This window comes from Phoenix dactylifera, chromosome 15 (assembly GCF_051530095.1).
Source record: "Phoenix dactylifera cultivar Ajwa chromosome 15, Ajwa_hap1_PhDact_Kaust_v1.1, whole genome shotgun sequence".
Lineage (NCBI taxonomy): Eukaryota > Viridiplantae > Streptophyta > Magnoliopsida > Arecales > Arecaceae > Phoenix > Phoenix dactylifera.
This window is the reverse complement of record NC_143204.1, coordinates 15,856,072-15,882,158: the sequence shown is the minus strand read 5'-3', so window position 1 is coordinate 15,882,158 and position 26,087 is coordinate 15,856,072. Positions and strand designations below refer to the sequence as shown.

The 26,087-nt window shown below is 37.3% G+C and overlaps 3 protein-coding genes across 8 annotated transcripts in view; 2 read left to right on the top strand and 1 right to left on the bottom strand.

Moving 5' to 3' along the window:
• The window catches only part of LOC103718176 (uncharacterized), a 74,310-nt gene that overhangs the window by 35,317 nt on the left and 12,906 nt on the right, over nt 1–26,087 (bottom strand). The window lies entirely within an intron of this gene.
• LOC103718174 (putative galacturonosyltransferase 14) lies at nt 1,565–11,294 on the top strand. Of its 2 annotated transcripts, none has more exons than XM_008806876.6 (6): nt 1,565–2,020; nt 4,593–4,651; nt 4,776–4,931; nt 6,914–7,501; nt 8,584–8,886; nt 10,454–11,294. In XM_008806876.6, the coding sequence occupies exons 1-6, from the start codon at nt 1,810–1,812 to the stop codon at nt 10,739–10,741; spliced, it is 1,605 nt and encodes a 534-aa protein (XP_008805098.4). In that variant the 5' UTR covers nt 1,565–1,809; the 3' UTR covers nt 10,742–11,294. The 2 variants fall into 2 exon arrangements, with proteins under 2 accessions (XP_008805098.4, XP_088567693.2); XM_088711567.2 differs by having other exon boundaries at nt 1,601–2,020; nt 4,779–4,931.
• Nucleotides 15,375–22,765, top strand: LOC103718168 (heparanase-like protein 2). Of its 5 annotated transcripts, XM_088711223.2 has the most exons (13): nt 15,593–15,844; nt 16,162–16,315; nt 16,598–16,736; nt 17,923–18,091; nt 18,172–19,543; nt 20,109–20,145; nt 20,272–20,455; nt 20,648–20,799; nt 20,875–21,108; nt 21,246–21,435; nt 21,862–21,987; nt 22,097–22,196; nt 22,282–22,765. In XM_088711223.2, exons 5-13 carry the CDS (start codon nt 19,322–19,324, stop codon nt 22,621–22,623), a joined length of 1,587 nt encoding a protein of 528 aa, XP_088567349.2. In that variant the 5' UTR covers nt 15,593–15,844; nt 16,162–16,315; nt 16,598–16,736; nt 17,923–18,091; nt 18,172–19,321; the 3' UTR covers nt 22,624–22,765. The 5 variants fall into 5 exon arrangements, with proteins under 5 accessions (XP_008805083.4, XP_088567346.2, XP_008805084.4 ...); XM_008806861.6 differs by lacking the exons at nt 15,593–15,844; nt 16,598–16,736 and adding an exon at nt 15,375–15,571; XM_088711220.2 differs by lacking the exon at nt 16,598–16,736 and having other exon boundaries at nt 15,375–15,599.

The window sequence follows — 26,087 nt, the reverse complement described above, 5'->3', positions numbered from 1 at the left end:
ATTGGTAAATAGGATTGCTCTACACTTGTTCTTATCTTTCCGGTCAGAGTCCACTTTATAGTGGGGAAGAAAGAATCTGAAAATAGGAAATCTTGTACCTAGTATTGACTTAGAGAAAAAACCTATTGGCTAACCAGAAAAAAAAAATACTTGAATGCATCAAGAAAAAAAAATAATGCTACAAAATAAATGATAAACTTCATGTCATACTCCGAATAAACCCTTTAAATCCATCGGCCAATTATTTTACGAGTTAAATAGAAATATTATTAGCTAATTATTGAGACCATTGTGTGTTTTTTTTAAATAAATTAAACTGTTATATGCATTTTATGCAACAATTATGATAATTAAACAATATTGCATGTCTAGGGTTCTGATAGTGAAACTTTACTCTTTGATCCATCTTTCTTCATCAACCTAATCTCTATACTCTCTCTTTCAAATATTTGTTGGCTTAATGCCTTTGAACTCTTAAGACTTATAGACATTTCTAATAGTTTTCACCAACCCTAAACCCTTCAATGGGTATTTACCAGCTCCCACCGGCCCTTGCGTCAAAGTCTTCCTACTAATATTAACCAGTCAAATTTGCAAACTAGCCAACTCCAAGTAGATAGGAAGGGCTTTCAAATATCACTTGTTTAAAAAGCTACTGATATCTTCGGCTGATTTTGTTGTTTTCATAACAAAAAATTAGACATTAGTTATTATGTCCTTAAAATTAATAGAATATAAATATTAAACTTTACTAGAACAATTTGTGCAATACAACTATCTTTGGTAATATCACCACCTTAACTCTAATGGTCAGGATGTTAGGTACAAATCTAGTTAAATGGGGACAATATTCAAGACTTCCAAAGTATAGAAAGACACAGACCAAGCGAAGTCATTTAATTATATCCCTATCCACTTATAGCTCAATTTAATCAAAACCTTAATCCTAAACTAGTTGGAGTCCATATCCTCTTATCAAACCACCAAATTAACTCATTTAATTATGCCCCTATCCTCTTATAGCTCAACTTAACTAGTTGGAGTCATATCCTCTTATCAACCCATTGTTATATGAGGTATACTTCCTTCATTACCTTTAATTCCTCCACGTCAACCCCCTACAAATAGAAAATCAACCCTCATTTTTTTCCATTTTCCTCTTTCTCTTTCTCATTTTTTTGTTGACTGAGGATCCGAAACCCCAAAACAACTAAAAGGTTTTTTTTTTTTGGGTACACCGGCTTCATATTAATCTTGTGAGCACTGCTATAAAAAAAATAAGCATTGATTAATGAGTTTATTTCTTATTTTTGGTGTGCTTTTATGCAAATATATATTCAAATTATTTATTAAAAAAAAAAAGTTCAAACAAGGAGGAAGAAAGATAGAATAAGACAAATCTTTCTCTCTCTCATGGAAGGAGGAAAGATTCTTCCCACCGACCCACCCATTCCATCTATTTCATCGTAAAAATTAAATAAATAATAATAATAATAGTAATAATAATAATAATAATAATCGTAAATTTTTATTTTTAAATTTAATATAGTATAGAAACGAGAGAGAGGCAAACTTATGAATCGCTCCTACCCCCGTTTTCGGGTCCCCAATGTCGGATCGGGAGGCCTCCCAAAATCCCACCTCGCGTTCCCTCCGCTCCGTCTCCGCCGCCGCCTCCTCCTCCCGATCCGATCGCCGCTGCCGCCGCTCGCTTCGATGGGCCGCCTCTGCTGCTAGGGCCGCCGCCGCCGCTGCCGCCGCCGCGATCCCCACCTCTGCCGCCGCGACGGGTCGGCGTCGGCGACGACTATGCAGCTTCGGATCTCGCCGAGCATGAGAAGCATCACGATATCCAGCAGCAATGGGTTCCTCGACTCGATGAAGGTCAGGGTCGCCGCGCGCCACGTCCCCTACCGGACCCTCTTCCACACGATCCTCGTCCTCGCCTTCCTCCTCCCGTTCGTCTTCATCCTCACTGCCGTCATCACCCTCGAGGGTGTCAACAAGTGCTCCTCCCTCGGTAAGCGAAACTCCTTTTTTCTTGCCCGAAATTTCGACTTTTTTCGGCTGCACATTGGTTCTGATATCAAATGGAGGTGTTTTCATGGCTTTATGGTTGTGAATGGGTGCGTTCTTGGTTGATCAGATGAGCTTCGGATTTGAATTGGTCGTGAATTCCCATTTCCTGGTGAAAAGCTCCAATTTTTAAGCTCAATGTTGGTTTTGGCATCGACTGGAGAGGTATTCAATGTTTGAGTGATTGCAAATGGGTGTGTTGTGGGTTGATCCAATTTCGGTATTGATTTGGATGGGCTGATCCAAGTTGGGTATTGTTTTGGATGGGCTCTTTTTGCAGTCCTCCCTCATTAAGCTCACCATTCCCTTGCCAAATTTTGAATTTTTGAGCTGATAGTGGTATTGGTTGTGTAATGTTTTGGGTGGTCTTAGATTGGTTCTTCATGAGTTGATCTGCTATGGTTATGGATTGGAATTGCTGGAATTGTTCTGTTTGGATTGTTTTTGACTCATACCTCAGTGCTCAGCGAGCTCACATTTTCTTGCTAAGCTTTCGAAATTTTAGTTTGGAGGTTAGTGTTGGCTCCAAAAGAGTTGGTATAATGGTGGATTATATGTTGATTTGTACTGGTAGCTGTCTTTTTATTATTTGATGGATGTGGGGTATAATGCTTGGATTGGCAGATAATTTGCTGAGTTGAGCTGGGATGATCTTTAGTCTTCTGGTTCTTTGATTGACTGTTTCTGAATTTGCATTGCTGACTTTTAGCACGAGTGATCTTTTTTTTTTTTTTTTTTTGATACTATTCTGGCTTTTGATTCTGACATCTTGGATTTTGATCTTTTTTTTGATGCTATTCTGGAGTTCAGTCTGGCCGCCTTCTTCATCTGCATTTAGGATGATTGGGCTTTAGCTAAACTGAATTTCGGTTACAACTTTCAAGGTTTAGTTTTGTTTGTAGATATTCTTTCATTCGTCTGATACTTTTTGTAATGTTCGCCACCTCCCTGCCCCAAAGAAAAGGAGTTTAGCCTAGCACTTATATTGTTGCTATACTGTTCATCTTTTTTGGCTTTTGCTTTCCTTCAACCAGGTGCACCTTAAAAAGAACTTTACTCTGGTTGATTACAAATTATGTCATAATTGCTCTCTTTTTCTATTTTGCTTAACTAGGTTGCTAGAAAGTTATTTATTGCTAGAATGGCCTCTGTCAAAGGAATCCTATCTTTCCTTGGTGAATATTCTTTTAAGAAGATGATATCATACTTGAGTAGTGAAAGGTTTAGTTAAGGACTTTGTAGTTACAAGGGTTCCAATGTCTTCCATATGATGATGTTGACTTCTTGTTATGAGGAGAAAAAGTTTGATAGATAGTGAGGTTTACTACTTATTAATTTGTTTTAATTGTGATTATGATGTTCAGTGTAAATTAGTAAGAACACCTCAATTAGAATCGACATGGATGATATGAGGCTCCTGGTGGTTTCATAAGCTCCTGATAAATTGTACCCCATTGAAGTTAGGAAAATTTAAAGTGCACGATTGAGCAACAAAAGCTGGGAAATTATTGCAATAATATCCATGGTTCATGCTAGGAAAAAATTCCTCCTCATGATATTTGGGGGAAAGAGTGGACAGCAGGAAAAGCAGGAGTATTTGTGAAAAGAAAGCCAGACACAATGGTGTTTTAGGAAAAAGAATAGTACTTCTGTTGGATAATGGAGGATGAATTCTTGTCTAGAGAACCACCTTGTTGTCTTTTGCACTTTTCTTGCCTTTTGGGTATTCTTTTTACCTTATCATTTTGATTGTCTGGAATGCAAAACTGAACCTTCCGTCACTTTTCAAATTCTGACACTCTTTAGTGAATTATCACATCATCTAAATGAAAAGGGTTGATGATGAATTTGGATTTAAATTTGACCTTCAGTTGTCCAGGTTATATGATATGTATTTCATTTTTCTTTTATTCTTCTATACTCTTATTTGGTTTGTACTTGGCATCTTACATTAAATCAAGTTACATGCAAACTGTGACAGTTCAATTAAGATTTTATGATTTTCTCCTTTTAGTTCCTGTTTTTTATTTATTTTTCATTTCAAAAATCATTTTTCCATTTGTGACATTTTGGATCGACATTGTTTTTTGTGGCAAAAAACCAAGCAAGCCATACTTAAACGAGAAGCTAAGCAGTTAGCATAACTGCTCTCGTGGCACATTCCTGTTAAGATGTTAAATTCAATGAAGCTAAAGTTGTATACTCTATTAACCTATCACAAGGACATCAATATAATGATTGCACAAGCCAAGGTAATCTAACCAGGGGAAATGACTATATGCATAAATTTGGCAATGAAAGGGAATGTACTTTATGCTGCTGTCCGACAGCTAAAGCTTTACTCTGGCAATGAAATGTACTGTACTTTATGCTGCCATCCGACAGCTATAATTTAGAAAAATTCAACATATGACTGAATAACAGCACAGACAAAAAAAAGACAGGAGGAAAAATTTGAGGATTCAAAAATCTATGTTGCATGCATATCTTAACTTTCATCTTTTTCTTTGTTCCAGATTGTCTGGGAAGGCGACTAGGGCCAAGGTTCCTTGGTAGGGGCGGTGATGATTCTGCGGTAAATATTGACATTTTACTATATATGCTTTGTTTGTGATGTCACAATCACTAGATGGGTTTGATTTGTGAATGAAGAACATAATTGCTCTGTTTTCTTGACTAATCTGATTGAATTGGTGCAGAAGCTTGTAAGAGATCTGTATAAGATACTTAATCAAGTGGATTCCAAGGAAATTCCTGTTGGACTGGTGCTGCCTGAATCATTCAGTGAGTTTCTTACTGAAATGAAGAATAACCAGTATGATGCCAGGACATTTGCCATAACATTGAAGGCCACGGTATGCAATTGGCTGTATGTTTTTTTATCCATTTAGTCATTGCATTGTTGAGATCACTGCATTGGAGACAGATTCAGATATGTCAGTTGTTTTCCTTATTGAGTAAGAGAACCAAAATATCTCTGTTGCCATTTATTCAATGATCAGCATGTCTTTGTGCATGAAATCGCTGGATATTATGTGCTTGAGATTATTTGTTACACCCTGAAATTTCAACTTGCTGCAAGTCCCAAGATGTACCATTATAATAATCAAAATATAATCAAAATTTAAAATCCTTGAAAAAAATCATATGATCCAACAATATATGACAAATACATTGCAATCTGAAACATTTGAGACAAGATCCACTTTACAACGTAAGCACATTTCCTAATACATTATACCATACCTCCAATTTAATCAAATTCAATCATAAACACTATGATCGGCCTATGGACAGCTCTAAAAGGCCCGTGCTATAGTGTTCGCAAGTCCACATGGGCCATGGGCTAGTTTCTTAGCTTGGCAAGGTTGCTAGGGCTTAATCGTGGAGAGTATGTGAGCACGCCCACGCAGGCATGTATTTGCACTCCCACTTTGCTTGGATGCTGGGGAGCTCGTACGTATTTATACAAACCAAGTTGCCCAAAATATAACTTCTTAGCTAGCCTTTTTAGGTAAGGTGCTGGATTGTTGCAATATAGCACATGTATCATTATGTAACATAGTGTATCAATTTGCACACTATGATGCTCAAGATATGATGAGTTTGTATCATGCTAGTTAGGTCTTCACATGATTATTATATGATGGTATGATACTCTCTGAGTTGGAATTACATATGTATGCAAGCATCAAAGGAGACCTAGAAACATTTGATTCGTCCTAATGGTCTTAGAGTTCCTGATTCTATTGCTTCTAGAAAGCAGTTAGATTGCAGATTGTACCAATGGTTTTTATAGTGGAATTCATGTATGTTTCACTCACATTAAAGTGATTCCTTTTCGAATTCTTATCCTTTAGTGCGCTTGTAAATTTAGCATCAAAATCACTATGCTGTTCAACATTCTGCAGATAGGGTGTTGACTATGCATATTCATTCACATAATTGTTGATGTGTGATCTCTTATGTCAAATGTGCACCTAACTGTTGCACTCTGCCATTCTTATCTTAGAAGACTTCTGCCAAATATGTTTTCAAGATATTGATCTACATAAGTTTGGTAGGATCCATTTAGTTTTTGTTTATAAGTTGCACCTCATTTGTATGATTCGACTTGGTAAAGGCTTAAAAAGCATATCATAATCATCATCAAGCAATATATTATATTATGCCAGTATTGTGAGATTTAAAAACAAATGTTTCATGCCATATTGTGTATTGGTTGCCCTAGAACAAAAGGATATCCAAGTTTGTGAGAAGATACTTCACAAATATATACTTGAAAACCCTTGGTTTATTATTTAAACAATCCTTATCGTTTTATCAACAAGATTGACATAGTTTGATATTTAATCCACATGTTTGGCTGATCTACACTACAATGCTTCTTGTATATGCATTTTCTTTTACATTTATATCACTAATATAAATACTTTATGTTATATCAACAACTCCAAACCACAACTTAGCAACAAGGAAAGCAGATCTTGCAAAACATTACCTTTTCAAATAGTTCCAAATTGCAAATCTTAAAAAAGAACCAGTTGCGTTATTACTTGCATCCACATTTTGCATTAGTAATGTTTAAGAACTGATTTGCTAAAAAACTGAATAACTTTACATTGATAAATGTAAATATATGTCTTTTCCTCTGTCGTCCATATCATATTGATGAGGTCAAAACTTGTAACTATTGATTTATATGATAGGATATTTAGTGATACTATAAATCATATTTGCACTTATTTCTTATGAATATTCTCTGATTACACCTGAAATTCTGTATTTGGTAATTGTAAATGCTTTTTAAGAAACTTTTTTTAACCGATCATTGCAGATGGAAAATATGAACAGAGAGGTAAAGAGAGCAAGGTTGGCAGAGCAGTTGAACAAACATTTTGCTGCAAGTGCTATTCCAAAAGGCATTCATTGTCTCGCTTTACGTCTGACAGATGAGTATTCTTCCAATGCTCATGCACGAAAGCAGTTGCCACCTCCAGAATTGTTACCCTTGCTCTCGGATAACTCCTACAAACATTTTATTCTAGCAAGTGATAACATCCTTGCAGCTTCTGTTGTTGTCACCTCAACTGTGAGATCTTCTTTGAAACCTGAGGAGATAGTCTTTCATGTCATCACCGACAAGAAGACTTATCCAGGGATGCATTCATGGTTTGCACTGAATCCTCTTTCTCCAGCCATTGTTGAGGTAAAAGGTGTTCACCAGTTTGACTGGTTGACAAGAGAAAATGTACCTGTTCTCGATGCTATAGAGAACCACCATGGTGTCAGAAACCATTATCATGGAGATCATGTCAAAGGGATCAACGATACTGACAATCCAAGGGTTTTTGCTTCGAAACTGCAGGCCAGGAGTCCAAAATACATTTCTCTACTCAATCATCTCCGTATCTACCTGCCTGAGGTAAATATACTCGATCGTTATAGATATTCTTTGATGCTGTAGATTAATCTACTTTTATTGAAGATTGTTAGGGAACCTAATGAAATTGCTTTTTTGCATGAGACTAAAAAGTTGCTTTGGCAAAAAATTAGTGGAAGGCCTGGACAAAAGCTGAATGTTTGCTCAAGCTGCTGGGAAAGGTTGAAACTTGGATTGTGGGGAACCTGAAATCAAAAGACATGAGAGAGAGAGTAGCGAGAGAGGTGTTTGAATGCAGGAGTTGGGTTTTAAGATGGATTAAGATGATTTTGCTTTTCAAAAAATGATGTTTCAAGAGTTGAAAAATGGAGGGGAGGGAGAGAGGGAGACTTGACATCCAAGATGCTTGGGTGTTTCATGAGGTGAAAAACAGAGGTGGTGACAATAGAGCAAGGGAGAGGGACTTGACCTTAAAGATGCTTAGGTCAGGAGGTGGGGAGACCTCCAAATTCTTTTTTCTTCTGGCCATAAATATAGGATTGCCTCTAGAGGGTAACTAAAGATGGGTAAGAAAAAGAAATTATGGCAAGGTTCACCGTTTTGGTACCAGACCCTATACCAGTGCCACACTAGCACAGTGTCGGTACGGTACAGTATGAAATTTTTTTGACATACCGAGTATCGGTATGCCATCCGTACCGGATACCGGTACCGAACAATATGGTACAGTACGCTCTGTACCGCACGATTCGGGCTGGTATGACATACCATGGATTTTGGTATTGCCTGGTTTTGTGAAGCAAGGCTAATTAGTAGCATAGCTTCACCATTTAAGAAAAGAACTGCAGGACAATTTTTTTAAAAAATGTAAAGAGAGAATCTTACTCACTTGCATGACTGCTAAGAGCACAAGGTTGTTTTGTTTTCCCCATGATGTTCACTTGCAGCCAATTCAACGGTTCTAGTGGACTTGATATGATAAGTCCTAATTCCTTACCTGAATTGTGTAATGAGATTTATGCATTGATCCCATTTGGCTTAGAATGGAATTTATCTTCTTTCATAATCGAGTTATTTTGTTGGCCATCTATGGTGACACTGTGCTTTGTAATATATCCAAACAGCTTTTTCCAAACCTCAACAAGGTGGTCTTTCTTGATGATGATATTGTTATTCAGCATGATTTGTCACCTCTGTGGGAAATCGATCTTGCGGGAAAGGTAAATGGGGCTGTAGAAACTTGCAGAGGCGAAGACAAGTGGGTGATGTCAAAGCACTTCAGGGCATATTTCAACTTCTCTCATCCCCTTATAGCCAATAATTTGGACCCTGATGAATGTGCATGGGCATATGGGATGAATATCTTTGACTTAAGTGCATGGAGGAAGACAAACATTAGAGAAACATATCATTACTGGCTGAAAGAGGTAACATATGAATTCACTTGCCATCTAATATGTGCTTTCAATATGCACATGTAACTATCTTTATATGTTAAATTTTGCATAAAAAATTTTATCCTTATTTCTAATGATGGTATCTTGGGTTTTAGAAATGAATAGTGTACAATCTCGTGCATTCATTTGTATGCTAGTTTGGATTGACCTTCCATTTCCTGGACATACTGAACATCTTGAACAAAATCTCATCAGGTGGTGACAAGAGGTTCAAATTGCATGCATTGATAGGTGCATTTGTGTGTGTGTGTGTGTGTGTGTGAGAGAGAGAGAGAGAGAGAGAGAGAGAGCAATCAGAAACATTTTATTGCATCGTGTATACTTGTCAGATGTATTATATATTTTTTTCACTATACACCCAAACACTCTTCTGTAAGTAGGCAACTAGATTATGAATTGTGTTTCAATACAGATCTTTGGCTTATACTTTTTGCGTCAGATGAATGCAACTTGCTTTTTCTTCGTGTGGACTTTTATCGAGTCCTGGGGAGCTGTAAAGGGTGCCTCTGTTGTTGCATGAGCAGAAACAGAAATAGGTTGTATTATCAGCCTTGTCTAAACCAAAGTTGGCCTGCCTAGGTGTCTGGAACTATCTATGTGGATCAGTATCAGCTGTAATTAACTGGTAGTATAAGTTCTTAAGAATCTTTTTGATTGTTATAAAGTTTTAGTTAAATAAAACCTGATAGTGTTAGATGAGCTTGACCAGATACTCGAAAATTTAGCTGTCCTACCTACCAACTGGCACTTTAGGTTTCATGGCAACCCCTTCTCCTAGTGAAAAAGTTGCCTTGGCTAGGAAATTGGTACCATTTTTTTGCGGGTTTCCATAATATTTAACGAATGGTATTAAAAGTTATTACGGGACTTTCTGGTTGTATCTTTTAGTAGAACAGATACTTTTAAACCTGACCACTGTAGAATGGCTGTTGTACTGTATTTGGGTCTATGAACAAAAGGTAGGCATGATCATGAATGTGGAGAAATCTAGGCATGGCAAATGCAGAACCTGAATTGATTTAGAATCACTAGATTATCAGCATACACTTGGATGAGTAGCATGCACTATGTGGTTGGGATGCCTTAAGATTATTGTACCCATAAAACATGATTGCAACAGTACATTATGGAACCTTGAGAAGAATTAACAACAATTCATACAAATAGGAAGTCTAGAAGTTTCTATCTGGGAAACATGATTTATGCATTTAAGCTAGCCGAGTGCTCAACTCTGAATAACAAACATTGTCTGTTGGGGTAAGCCTTTGAATAACCTTCCCTTTTTGCCAGTGACTTAACTATCTAAGGCCACTGATCCCTTTCAGTGTGAGTCATATACCTTCTGATGGCTTTAATCTGATATTTTAGGTCTTGCTCATCTTACTTGCTATTTTTCATCCAAAGCTTGCCTAATAAGAGAAGGGGTCTCAGTTGAAGTTACTGTTTATATTGTAGATTTCACCAAGAATGATTTCATAAGAGCTTAGGGAAGCTCTTAAACTAACTTACAGACCTATATTTATTTTTTGGGTTGCAGAATCTGGTGGCCAATTTGACACTCTGGAAGTTTGGAACATTACCACCGGCCCTTATAGCATTTAGGGGCCATGTGCATCCTATTGACCCATCATGGCACATGCTAGGCTTGGGATACCAGGAGAAAACCAACCTTGACAGTGTGAAGAAGGCTGCCGTGATCCACTACAATGGGCAGTGTAAGCCATGGTTGGAAATTGGGTTTAAACACCTTCAGCCTTTTTGGACAAAACATGTCAACTACTCCAATGATTTCATCAGGAATTGTCATATCTTTGAGCCTCAATGATAGATCAGAAGATTGGACAAGTTAAAAGAAAGGAGGTAGACTGATGTGAGTTTTGCAGCTCAGGACACAGCATACATAATAGAAATATGGGTCACACGACCTATGCAGATACCAAGATATCACTGGCGGCATGAGAGATTCTTTAATTTGTAACGTATTGATGCATGCTCTCTTGGTATACTTCATCAAAGCCTATCTGAGGGGATATAATATCCCTTTTCTGGTGCATAAGAGCAGCTAAGTGTAAAGTGCTCACAGAAGTGCAGTGGAACTGCAGACTGCACTGGTCAGTCTTACAGGAGCAACAAAAGGCCTGGATTGTTGTTGTTTCAGGCACGCCAAATTGATTTTTTATCTTTATCTTCTTTTTTCCCCTTTCCTATATATTTTTTGTACTCCCAAATTTTTGTTTCATGCTGTTAAATGTATTCATCCGGTAATTGTTAGAATGTAGACATTTGTTAGTGCAGGGATCCCATTGAACTTGCAGGGAACTGATATTTATTACCATTTCATGAGATATTATTGGCAATGTGCCGATAATTTTTTCCTATTGGATTGTGTTATACAGAATTGCTTTCTTTACTTTGGATAATGCATCTTTTTTTTCTCTGTGCAACTGAATGACAACTCCTGACACTGAGTGCCTACAGGAAGGATTATACTAGAAATACCTTTAACAAATTCTTGGCTTAATGTCAGAAAATCTCAAGATTCTTCCTTGTACGGTGATGGGATGGCCAAAGAAATTAAGGGCCTGTTAGATATGTTTGCCTTTCTTTCCCTACAAATATATGAAACATTCCCATGGAAATTGATGTCGGAGATAGCATTTGCATAGAACATCAGCCATTCTTTTTATTTTCATTTTTTTAAGTCATAAAATTTTGCCACCAAAAGTTCCTACGGTCTCACAAACAATTTTAAAAAGCAGAAGGGTTTCCATACATACTTATTCATTCTGGTTTAATTCTTTACTAAGATTTTTGCAGGAAACAGAAGCAATACCCAATGGACACTAAATTTTCTCTAATTCCAGAGTCCCTCTAATCAGGGAGGACGATTAGAACGCTATGGGTTCTTGGGATAAAATCTTGCCAGGGAGACCCATTTTAGGGATGTTTTCTTTTTCTTTTTTTTTTTTTAGCCTTTTGTCAGTCTCCTTTTTTATGCTTCTGGATTATGCCTGCCTATCCCCACTTCTCCCTTTCCTTTTTCTTTTACTTGCAGAGTTTTTCAGTTTTGAATCTTCGCCGAAACATTGTTCTCTATCCTCAAATGAATGAACTCATTTGGTGCATGTTATAATAAATTGATGCAAACAAATAATAATTGATGCACATAATTTGATGATGGGTGTATGCATTAGACATGTCAATGCATATATAAAAAATGTTTATATAGTAATCATGAGAAAGGAGTCAATTGTCAACTAAACTTTACTATAAATTCTTTCCACAAAAATAAAATGGCCTTGATTTGCAAAAGCATAAATAAATTGGATTTATCTTGTAAAATTCTTATGAATTTATCTTGATGTATTTCAGCCATGGGGATCATGTGAAGTTAATAGATATTACATGAAACAGACTGCACATGATTTAGTAAAAAGATTGTGTTGAATGTGGATTTTTTTGCTTTCCCCTATTGATGGTCAATGTGGTAATTCATTTTAGATTTAGCCTGATTCTTGCTTACATATGAATTTATTTGTTTCTAATGCATAACATAATAATGATAAGATCAAGCCAAATAAGCCACTGCATGCCATGGTACTCTCTCCACTTTCTATATATCAATTTAACTCTGAGGTAGTAAGTGCTCATGCCATAGAACAATAAGGGAGCTGATAAATCTCATAAAGAGTACATACAAATTTTAAGTTAAATAATATCATTCATCTTTCAAAAATTTATGAGGACCTCTAAAATTTTGAAATATTACCCACAAAGAAAGTATGCATACAAGAGGTAGTAACTTTGTATACTATCAATTGATAGTACATGAGTAGTTACGATTTAATTGCAAGTTGTTCGTGATTAAATAATGCATGATGCATGATTATTACTGTACGATTTTTGAGATAATAAAAGTTTGAATAATTTCTCATATAAGAGTCATCAAAATATTGAATCAAGGAAAAAATTAATAAAGAATATGATAGTTTGAAATTATTAAAAGAACACAATAATTATACTAACCAGAAGTATAATTCTTCTAAATATATACATATTGTATCAAGTATTAAAGAAAGAGATGTATATACATAAAGTTGTGTTTCTCAATAATGGTAGGCGCATCCATTTCATGCATATAAAAAGATCTTTTGCTATATGGCCTGATATGATTGGTGTGACTTGGAGGAATTGTTCCAATATTTTGTTGCTAACACTTTATAGGACTAAGCATACAAATGGATGCTTGAAAATATTTTTTATGTTTCTTCGATAAGAAATCTGGATGGCCAACCTTAGCATCATAAGAAGTCCTTTTTAGAGCTGGCATGCTCCACAAAACCGATTATATAGTTGTGGATTTTTTAAGCCAGGTATTTGAATTCGGATCTTGAAAAAAACCTTAATGTATGACTTTGTATCTGATATCCGAAAAAAATCTTAATATCCAAATCTATATCTGGCATTCAGCAAAATTGTAAGCAAATGCCCATAACTGTATTTGAATCAGATCGGATACGAAGATTTCTATATAAATTCAATTTGGACCGAACATGAAAATAGATTCGGTAGGATAACATCCAGACTTTTCAGCCCTAGTATTAAAAAACAAAAAATATATACATGAAGTTGTGTATCTCAATGATGCTAGGCAGCAATATTTCATGCATATGAAAAGTTCTCTTGTCACGTGGCATAACATGATTGGTGTGATTTGTAGGAATTGTTTGAATATTTTATTGCTAAGCTAACACTGTATGGGTGTAAGCGTACAATTAGATGCTTCAAAATAGTTTTTATGTTTCTTAAATAAAAAATTTACATGACCAACCTTAGTATAAAAAAAAAAACCTTTCGAACTCAGCGCCACATGACAACAAGGGATTGGTGCAATTCATGGGTGTTCATTGATGTAAAGCACCAATCCTCTTATGAGAGATGGCCTTGGAGATTTTTTTTGCAGTTACAAGGATGGGACCCAAAACATCAATAATTTTATCAATTTTGTGATTCTAAACTCTTTTGGTAAGTGTTGGGGGAAAATAAGCCGCTCCGAAACATAAGGGTACGCGGTCGGCATGTACCTAACGACATTCGACCTGGAGGCATATGCTCGGGCGCTCGACTAGGCGCCCGACCAGATGCTCTACTGGAAGCCGACCTGAAGGCGCCCGCCCGGGCGCTCGACTAGGCGCCCGACCAGGCGCTCGACTGGAAGCCGACCTGAAGGCGCTCGACCGGGCGTCCGACCTGAAGGCGCCCGGTCCGGCGTCCGACCTAAAGGCGCCCGACCAGGCACTCGACTGGAAGCCGACCTGAAGGCGCCCGTCCAGGCGCTCGGCCGGGCATCCGACCTGAAGGCGCCCGGTCCGGCGTCCGACCTGAAGGCGCCCGACCTGTATACTGTGGTCGCATCCACCTACAGTACGACCAAGGACCATGCCCTGCCGCCGCCCTCAACAATTAATGCGCATGGTCTCTGCAAATCTCCGGCTTACTCAACAATTAATGCGCATGGTCTCTGCAGACCTCCGGCTTACTCAATAATCAATGTGCGTATCTCCAACTATCTACGGATCTTAAGCCCTCCACGGCAAATCTGCTCGGCAACATTAAATCAACTATGACAATTCCTGCGCTCCGGCCTGACCTCCTACGGCAAGGCATTGATTCGCACGATCGTGCATTAATCCGCACGACGCGCTCAATCACACGGTAACTTCGCCCTATCATATCACAGGTAATCCAGTACCCCACTATAAAAGGGGAACCCTCCTATCTTAGTGGGGGTTGGACTCTGAAATCTAAAAAAAAAAGACATCTCCTTTCTTCTCCATTAAGCCCCCTCTCTGACTTAAGCATCGGAGGGCCGGCGCCGGAAATTCCGGTCACCGGCTTGTTGCAGGTTTACCGGAAGATGCCGCTCGCCGACGGACCGCTTCCCGCCCTTTCAGCATCGGAGCTCCTCCTTCTCAGCCGACGGCCGCACCCGGGTCAAATTTCCAGCAACAGTAAGCAATCCACTACTATCTATTTTGGAGGAACAATAGCTTATGGTTCCTATTACTAGCCTTTTTCAATATTTTCTTTCTTTCATGAAGAGAGTTGTAAGAGTTATTTTCTATTATAGTATTTCTAGTCATACAGATTCTTAGTCATAAAAGAACTCCACTGCCTTGGTTGTTTTATGTTTTGGTGCCATTTTAGGTTTTACCACGGCTACCTTCAAACAACCCGAGCTCTTTCGTATAGCATGGTTATGGTTTATTATGGAATAAATCTTACATGAAGCTTGACTCATAAAAAATAACCATGCTTGGATGGCTCATAAAAAAAGAAACAAAAAAAAAAAAAAAACTTGGGATCAACTTGATATTAATCTTGCTCAAGCTCATTTGTTTAGGATAGGAACTAAGCATAAACATTTAGCATTTAAACTCAACTCTAACTCAGCTCCATTTCTATCATCTTTTATATAGAGCAATCCAAGATCTCTACTTGCCTCAACACATTTGCAACCCTAAGTAAGATCTCCCTTTTTCATATATTTAAAAATAATAAAAATATGTAAAAAAAACAAATTTTTAAAGCGCACAGCAGTAGTGTCAACCTACTGAGGAAAATAATAGACATGGTCAGTAGACAAGGAGGGAAGGTAAGGGATGGAAGGAAACATCCGATAGGCATGCTCTCTCTCTCTCTCTCTCTCTCTCTCTCCAATCTGCTGCGGCCCTGGGGTTCTTCACCCGACTTAGAGAACTCGGATCACTACCATTCTTCCAGTTCGGTGCCTATTTATTACCTAATTTTTTTTCAGTTTTTTGCGGATTTTGGGAGCGCCAAGTTCGAGATTTGGGTTGTTTTGGCGGAGCTTGGAGGGATATGAGGGTTCTTTGGCGTTTTGGAGAAGGCATAGATTTAAATTTGGGTAATTCAAGGAAAAAAGTCGCGATTTTTAAGTTTTTTTTTTTTTTTTGGTGTGTGTGGAAGGAGACCCGGATCGAGATTTGGGTGGATTTTGCTTTCTGTTATGAAGTTATTCGTAACTTTATATATTTTATGTTCTCTTGAAAACCCTGTCATCTTTCTTTCTTTTTTGATGACCAAGTTAATTTTTGTAACGATTTTTTTTTTTAAAAAAAATCAAAATGAAGTCTTTGGGATTCTTTTTCGCAAAAAAGAAATGGCTTTTTAACAAAAACTACAGAGAGGTTTGCTCAGGAATTTGTGGTTGTTTGATTCCAGAGTCGCTATGCGACCCTTGGAGATGTCTGCAGTACAAGGGCCGCTTGAGATCATGTTTCGATTGCACGATGGTTCTGACGTTGGTTCAAGAAGTGTGCGCCTGTTACATGTGTTGCCACCCTCAAAGAAAGCATCCTTGCTCAGTGGCCTAAAGGTTGGCTTTTGATCATATGATCTATACCTTATAATTGAGTGTTTTTGGATTTATTTATTGGATTTATTTCGGTAAATACAAATATGGTCTGGAATCTTTCATATAATTGTTGGATCCTGTTATGGTATTGTTCTTGATATTTGTGCGAAGATTGTTGAGTTTTACTGTCATGTTTTTAATGCCAAGCATACTTCCTTGCTGTATATTTGATATCCTATGTTTTCATAGAACAGTAAGTCTTTTTGTGATTGTGGTTTTATGTTTTGTAATTTCTGTGCTTAGGTTTGTCTGATGAACCTTATGGCAATTATTGGAGTACAGATGGTAGAAATTCTGCTGTCATCTTGTAAGTCGTGTCTTCTATTTCATTATGGTTCATCATTATTGATGAAGGCATGCTGAGAGATTCTGGACGAATGTGGTGAGGACCTTATCTCTTGTCCCAAGTCGTGAACAGATCCCCGCACTCACAGTAACCAGTATACTGATATAAACTTGTGGTATACTGGATAGAATAAGCTTTCATAAAGATAAAAGTTGGAAGATATCAGTGAGGTTTTATCAGGGAAAATGTGGGTAACTTTGGCCACATGTAAACCTTTATTAGTCTTGAGCCACTTGGTACGGTTTCCAATTATCAAGGCATCCTTAATCTCCGACACTTCAACCTCAAGAAAACCTTAATGTGGGGTAATTTCTGTACATTATGAGAGTTTCATATTAAATATTATGAATATCTACCAAAATCAGTAATCCAATGTTATTTATTTGGTAAGTGTGTCTTCATATCATACTTTGCTACAAAAACAGTTGTCATATTTGGATGTTCAAATCAGTATTTTGGATCTTCTTAATGTTGGTCTCTGGAGTGGTTGAAATTTGAGGTGACAACTCTATGCATCAACAAACTGAATAGATAATTCAGAAGATAGTTAGTTCACAATAAAATGAATTTTATGTACAAAACCTATCCAGAACATAAATGATGCATTTTTCACTTAACTATGACAGCATTAGAAAGAAATTTTTGATCAAAGATTTAGGAAAAGATTTAGTGATTCACATAGCTTGGAGCATCATGTGGCAGTACTTCTCAGGTGTGATATATGTCTCCTATGTGATCACTAAATTGGAAAAGTTATATTTCAAAACTATTATAAGAATACTTCATGTTCCAATGCATCATAAGTTCTCAGAAATTTGTTGATGGCAGGCATAATGGATATGTGACTTGTTGACGCTTGCTATGCACTTGTACTAGAATAAGAAATATTGTAATATAACCTGTTCTTCCCTTGACAGAAAGCATCTATTATCAATTATTTGATTGATATATGCTTGATATTTGAACTATAAGAAGAGGCATAAGGTTATTCAGTTTCAGGTTTACAGAAAGAGCAGTAATGTGACATCTGTATTAGAATATCAATTATCAAGTACTCGACATATATAAACTTTATGTTTTGTGTCTCTCTTTCTTTTGTATAATATGCAGCATGTATGCTATCTAGTCATTTAATTGGTTTATTTCTTTGTTCCATGTCCTTTATGCTACTTTTTAGCACTGCTGACTCAGATCTCTTCCACAAAATGGTGTTTAACAACAGAGAAGGAGAATGGTACATAGACTGCAGACAATCTTCAGTTGTTTAGCGCAGGGAAAATATTAGAGAACAATTGAACTTTAGCGGAGTGCAGGAGCCCAATGTGTGATTTTTCTGAAGTTACAACTATGCATGTTGTTGTTTGCCCCCCCCTCTTCTGAAAGATGGACTGGTTTGTATTATCAATACTTGATAAATAGATTCCAGTATATTGCTTCTCTTGCTCTAAATCCGGATTGTTTATTTTCATAGATTATCCATGTGCGGAGAAGGTATCGAGCAAACCAAAAAAGAATAAGTGCAGTTGTGTTGTCTTGTGATATGCTGTTTCAAGAAAAGCAGAAGGAAGGTCACCTGGTTGTGTTAATCAATTATCTTGTCCTGTTTCTTTGGTGCCTGACCCCAGACATCTATTTAGTCAGTATATTTATGATCACCGGCAAAGTAGTGCTGGAGCAAAAGTAAGCATTTGCATAAACAAAGATCTATATCGTGCCTCAGCAAAGCTGCTACAAATATTAGTTTTTTTCTTTCCCCTTATGGAATCAAGTCTAGTAATGATTCATATCGACTATCTCGTCTTGCACAACTGAACAAATATTATCAACCTGAACTCAAAGTCTATACTTTCAGAGGGCCTACTTATATACATTTTATGTCCCATCATCTAGAGCAACTGAACTTTAAGAAAAAGCCTTGTGGAAATCTGATCCCTGAAACAAAGTGCTAGACAAATAAGCCTGACGTTAAATTATGATTCATGAACACCAAACCGAGTCTTAAAATTATAATGATTGATACAAAGGTTGGCTCTAGATTAAGTTGGACATAGGGCTGCAAGAGAGTTTGGTTTGGGTCAGAATCTAGCTTGACCCAGACACAACCTGAATTGGCATCAAGATCCAGCTCATCAATCACCTAGGGTTTGAGCCAATTCAGGCAGACAGTTTCCAATTTCCAATTTGGGATCCATGCTTGACACATAGGTTTTAACTTCAAGTGTGAATCAAGTCTAAATTGCGTAGGCCAGCTATGGGTCTTAAGCTGCAACCCTGGCTGGAATGACCCAAGCCTGACTCATGAGGAAACTAGGCTTGGATTAAACTGAAGGGAAGGCTCATTTGAAATCTACAGCGGGAAGTTAAGAAACCTGTCCAAAGGATTGGGTATTATCTTGTCTTGTCTCGGAGATGGTTAAATTTTTACCTATTTATAGCCAGGTACTTAACAATATAGTCAATGATGGTTTGAGCTCCTAACAATCCTTACCTTTTCTGTTAATGACATTCCCAATTTTAGAAAACTTATCCATCTATAAAAAGCCCAGATCCTGTAGTATTTCCATCCCACGCCTCCCTCTTGTACCATCCGTGTCTTCTAACTCAAAATTTTGGCCTTCTCAATGGGTGGTAGAGCCATGGGTGTCCAATCCTCCTTCCTTTCTATTTTGCTCTTCTCCAGCTTCTCTTTGGGTCTAGGGGACATGGTGACTGTGACCGTGAAGGCAGTGACCACAATTGCCCAAACAGATGACAACTTCATCTGTGCAACCATCGACTGGTGGCCCAAGGAGAAGTGCAACTATAACATGTGCCCTTGGTACAATTCCTCCATCATTAACTTGGTACGTGTGTCCTCTACTTATCTTGGCCATCCAAGTTTGTCTTTTTCCATGCATGGCATTGCTATGATTTTGATGGATTAGTCTTATGTCTTATATTCTTGTTTTTGCACATGCTAGCATGCATTGTCCGTGCCACTTGGCCATGATTTTGTCATTGTGTTTATCTATGGCTTTATGTTCTTAGCACACATGGTTATGTGCATGCATGAGTTTTCTTGCTAATGCAGCATGGCCAATGTTTCGTGAACATAGATTTTAATGTGCTAACATGTGCAATACTATATGTATGTCCTAACAAATGCATGCACCCGTCATGCATGCAAAGATCTAGGGCATTAAGATTAATGATAAAAAAAGGAAGAACAACTGTAAAAACATAGTCCTTGGTGTTGTATTTTTGGGCATTCTTTGCAATGAGATCACAGGGACATACAGAAGGATTCCTTAAATATAATTTAAAATTAGCAATTAGGAGTATTATATAGAAATTACAATGGGTCCATGCTTGCATATCATGTTTATGTACTGTAACATTAAGCTGAACTTTGGCTCTATTATCTTGCAGGACTTGAACAACACTATTCTTTTTAATGCCATTAAAGGTAAATTGTTTCATAGGTGGTGTTTTTCAGACATTTTTCAGACAATTATATTACAGAGCAATTTTCTTTGATCTTCACGCCCCCCCCTCCAAGAAAAAAAAAAGGAATTTATGGTTTGTGTTGCAGCTTTCAAGTCTCTGAGGGTTAGGCTTGGAGGGTCACTGCAAGACCACGTGGTGTATAAAATAGGAAGAAAACCTGCCCAGTGTGAAGACTTCAAGCTTGATCAAAATGGGCTCTTTGGCTTCTCTAGGGGCTGCCTCAGCAAGTCTAGATGGGATGAACTCAATGCATTTTTAAATAAAACTGGGTATTGAATTTTAAGTACATTTGAAATTTAATGACAAATCTTTGCACTTAAGAAAGATCTCCACTAGTACAATTCCAATTTTTGTGATGTCAATAAACAACATCCATTGATATGTTTTCATGAATTTTTCTGGAACAATCACTATCCCGAAACTTTACTGAAATCTTGTTGTTGATTATTTGATGGCTGCAGAGCTATAATAACGTTCGGACTGAATGCACTTGCTGGGAGGAGAAAAGCCCCAGAGGGTAACCTCTACATTGGCGACTGGGACAGTGCTAACGCTCGGAAACTCATCAGATACTCTGTCTTGAGGAATTATAAGATTGAATCTTGGGAATTTGGTACTCAACGACATGATGAAAATTATTGATTCCCTAATTGTTCCAGATATTTATTCCTGCTTCAATTCTTGATAGGAAATGAGCTCTCTGGGCAAGGGGTCGGTGCAAGTGTGGATCCTAAGCAGTATGGCAAGGATTTGATTGCCCTGAAAAAACTGATCGGTGATTTATACAAGAATTCCAGTACTGAACCGAAGCTATTGGGCCCTGGTGGTTTTTTTGAAGCACAATGGTTCGCTGACATGCTTCAGACATCAGGACCTGGTGTTGTAAATGGTGTTACTCATCATATTTACAACCTTGGTGCAGGTCGGTTAGATTAAATGTCTTTGATTAAACTTGGATTTGTCTTCATGAATGCATTCAAGGGCAATTCAGTCACTTCTGAATTTTACAAGAAAAATAGATTAGGAGAATATAACTTTTCTCGGATTTCCTGTGTTCAGGTGTTGATAAAGAGCTAATCTATAGGATTCAAGACCCCTATTATTTGTATCAGATAGCGCAGATATATAATGATATTCTGGCCGTTATCAAGGATTTTGGCCCATGGAGTTCTGCTTGGATTGGTGAAGCAGGCGGCGCCTACAACAGTGGAGGCAAAGATGTGTCGAATACCTTTGCAAATAGTTTCTGGTGAGGCAATTTGATCGCCTTCAATTGTCTAATACTTAGCCTTATAACAAACTCATGACAATGGCTTGTTTGGTTTAACTGTTTTTTACATGCATCTTCTCTTCTTCTATATAAAATACATTATTTTAATTCATATTTCTAGTCTACAGCATATTCCACACTTTCCAACAGCTCTTGCATTCTCCAAATCAAGCCCTTTTCTACTAAAATAATAATTAAGATGCTGGATCTCCCATTTTCTTGTTGCCTTCGTAGAAAGTTCTCTGTTCCTTGTACTAATTCATAATTTGTAGGTATATTGATGCTAATTCAGTTCTTTGTCCTTTATTTCTACTATAAATTTAAACCTGTTCTGTGGCTTTTTGTTAAACCTATCCAGAAAAAAATTCTGATGAGAAACTAACAGATGGAGTTTGGCTTGATCAGGTATTTAGATCAGCTTGGTATGGTAAGCACATTTAAGCACAAGGTCTTCTGCCGGCAAGCCTTGATTGGAGGAAACTATGCTCTCCTTAACACCACCACATTCATCCCCAACCCAGACTTCTATAGGTTAGATTCAATAAGTTGGAGTCAAGTTATCAATACAAATTCTGCTCAAATGTCTAACGGCTGACGAGTTTTATCTCCCCTTCACCTTTTTCTTCCTTCCTTTGATCAGTGCTCTGTTGTGGCATCGATTAATGGGACCTGGTGTTCTTCATGCCACTCACCAGAGCTCACCATTCCTTCGAGCCTATGCTCATTGCTCCAAACAAAAGGTAAGACTAAAAATTCGGTCCATTTCATCTACTTCTGTTTCCTATGTCTCCCTATATTGCTCATGTCTTCAATTTTCTTTGACAGCCTGGGGTTACTTTATTGCTGATCAACCTATCAAACTCAACATCCTTCGATGTCACAGTTTCCAGTGACCTGAACCTGTATCCACCTCTACTGACTGAATCTTTAGCGTCGGTAACAGAGAAGGGACAGAGGGAAGAGTACCATCTGACTCCTCAAGGTGGGAACATCCAAAGTAGAGTTTTGCTTCTTAATGGGCAACCCTTGAAACCTACAAGTGATGGGCAGATCCCTGAAATGTCCCCATTCATTGCTGATGCTGCTGCCCCTCTACACGTTGCTCCTTACTCGATTGTCTTTGTCAGATTCAAGGACTTCAAAGCTCCAGCTTGTGGCAATCATTGATGAGCCTCCTACTAAACATTTCAGAGTTGAATGCGTTGAAGAAATTTGCGCTTTACCATTCTTTGCTGTCTTTATTCTTTCACATTTGCATGTTGGACAAGCAGTGCAGCATTCAGTAATATAAGAGGATTTCAGCCAAAAAGTACTTTGAATTTTCAAAGCTCTCTCTCTCTCTCTCTCAGAGAGAGACCGACATTCCAGCACCCTTACAATATGATCAAGTGATTGATTCTTATTTATTTATTTATTTCATCTCTCAAGCTATAATATCTAAGCAAGTAGAATTTTTCCTTTTTCTTGGTGGCTTCGGCTCGCTGAACTCGAGGGCCTGGATTAAAAAAGGCTGCAAGCTCAAACAGTTGATCTTAAGAGCCTCTAGTTTAATGAAAGAGGGGGAGAATAATGTGTTGAGCTAAATTTCCTTCAGTATCTCTTATGAACACAAATTTAAAGTAACTACTACATGTGATAGATTTATAGATTTTAAAATGCACCTAATTGGCAAATCAACTGTTTTGAAAATTATTTAAAAAAAATGAATTCCATTTGTCTCTATTAGAAAATCTATTTTGGAATTCACTAATGAGTTCTATCCTGTGCCAATTCCTTTTAATTGATTTTGAAATTTTTCCTCTTTCATCTTTCTAGCAACTAAAACCAGCCAGAGATTGTGAGCAAGCAGGACTCCTTTTGAAATTCAACTTACAGTTGAAGCTCATTAGTAATAAGAAAAATAAATACATGTATCTACTTTGAGAGAATTCACTGCACAAAAGCTCCATGGGATTTGGTATGAATGTTTCTATGTCAAGGAGACCATATAATTGCCACCAATCAGAATCTGCCTGCAATAAACTTTTGTATTGTACTTTAATGCCATTCCGAGTTGATCAAAGTACCTGAAACATGTTATTAAAGTCTCAGTCAGCAATCAAATTAATGAATACAAGGGAGGGGGAGCTACAGAAAGTTGACTCGCAAACAACGAATATAGAAAAGGTAAATATGATAACCAGAAACTGTTTATAAATGTGATGGATATAATAAGATGGCTGATATTGTTGGTGATACCACCAGCTTCACCAACCCAAGCAGAACCCATGGTCAATGTCTTTGTATGGTAAGTTGAACAGCTCTGTTATTGGATTTATTATCTTGCTTATATAAGATGGTTATCTTTGCCTGAAAGTTAAGTTGACATAATTTATCTGTCATTTACTAGCATGAAGTTAATAGCATGCATATGACAATAAAAGAGGACACATTATGTTGGTAGAAGAAGGCTTCTGAAAACAAATGTTCCTATGGCCGAGCTTACAGCTGCCTTTGAAGGGTTAGTCCATGCTGCCCTACAGCTTCATGCTACATGTATCTAGTTGGAGGGGGACTCGTAGACGGTCGTATACTGGGTCGGCAAACTGCTTCAACCTTATTGGATGTTTGCCAACTGCTTCTCAACATTTGGTTCATGGCTCAGGGGCTGACTTCTTTTAAGGCATCCAAAGAGGGAAACTGACCTGTAGACTTGGCGGCTTCACATGTGGCTTACCACTCTTCTGCTTTCTCATGACAACTACTGGTGACTGTACTCAAGAGCTTAGAGATATACTGTATTTCGATGTTGCTGGATGTGTTTATACTCGTCATGTATTAGTTGTAAGCCATCTGCCTCACAAAACAAACAAATAAACAAAAAAAAAAATAGAATGTTTGACGACACATTTTGAGAATTTAGAATTGCCAACTCATCCACATGTAATATGTTGTCATTGAGTTCATTTTGACTAGATAATTACCAATAGTTATAATTGAAAAAGAAAACTGTTGATCTTATTTTTATATATTAAGGGAAAGATCAAGTTCTTGTGAAAATAATACTATTGTGTTCTATGATTATCGGGAGAGGATCGATAAAGGGTTGGTCAAAGTCCAATAGAGATACAGAGAAGAATTTGCTTTTTTTTTTTAATATGTTGGTATACTTTTGCTGGAATCTCTTTTGGTTCTTGGTTACTTTGCTTTATTCCATCCTGGAAATCAAGCAGTTCTTCAGTGGGGAAAGAGACCTGCGATACTTCATATGGTAACTGTTATACAAATATTGTGTTTTATGTGAAGCAGAAGAATTTTTTTCAGCTGAGACCTCAAGGTCTTCAGTGTAACTTGGAGAGGCACAAACAGTTATCTTCAAAGTCCATTATTCAGCATGCTCTCAAATAGGCATATAAGGTCCAAGGGATACCATCAGTTTTATGAATGCTCTTACCTACATAATCAGTAGTGCTCATCGGTGGATTAAGAAAGTTCTTCATGGCCTATAAGAATTTCAGTAAAAGCTTTTTGGATTTTGTTGTTATCAGAAGATGGCTGGGTACTTACTGAGGAATGAAGATAAATTCAGGGAAGTGGAGGATTTAGCCAGCCCTCCTAAAGCACCATTGTCTGATTGGTGGGCTATAAACATGTTGTACTGAAGGTTCAGATGATTTATTCAGCATTTATTCTGGGGAGACGCAATCGGTGTTGCTAACTTTTTGGACTTTCAGGGAAAAAACATCATCTGTAATAGTGTCAAGAAAAGAAGGGGACACTTGAAAGGTTTTGTGAAGAATGACCAAGCAAGTGCTCTAGAAAGTCGGTCATATTTACAAATTTTCGTAAATTTTCTGGTCAATGATACACATATGATCCCATGCCTGGCAGAAGTGTGTATGTACAAAGGATAGATACTTTTTATGTAACAACTAAGGTCTCACTCAAATGACTCGTTGAAAAATATTATTTTGGTTTCTTGTATAAGTATCCAAGATTTATCCAGCACATAGCTAATATGGGACAAATCATATGTCTATACAAGTCTTCATATATTCCTATTTAAGCTCTAATATCCTTGCTAGGGTAAGGATCCTAATCCATTTAAATTCAACCATAAGTGAATTCAAAAGCTAGCATAGAGGTACGAAGCGTTCAAGCGTCTAGAAGAATTTGAGATAGTAAGCATGAACTCAAAAACAGTCTAGAATTGTATACTCGGTATCATACCATTTCAATATAGAACCAAGTACTGGAATGTTGAAACCACCCTTGCCGGTCATAATTCAAAAGAGAAATTTAAGAAATAAACTGAAGTTTAAGTTTTCATGCGAAAGCAAAAAATTTCTTCTGTATCAACAAAAACTATTGGATTAATATGACCAGCATATTCTAGAATTATTTGTCTTGTAATTTTGGTAAGTGAACCAAATAGGGGTAAATTACTTTTTTTATTAAGTTTCTCTTTATTTTTTAATTAAAAATGAAAATAAAGGATTATATGTCACATAAAGAAGAGTATACCAAACGAGAGAGTGAGATGCACCAATCAGACCATTTTATATGAGACTATAGACGTAAAAGTACTTTAAACAAGTGCATTACATAAATGACATTTAGATAAAATTTATCACTCAAGACTACCTTAGATT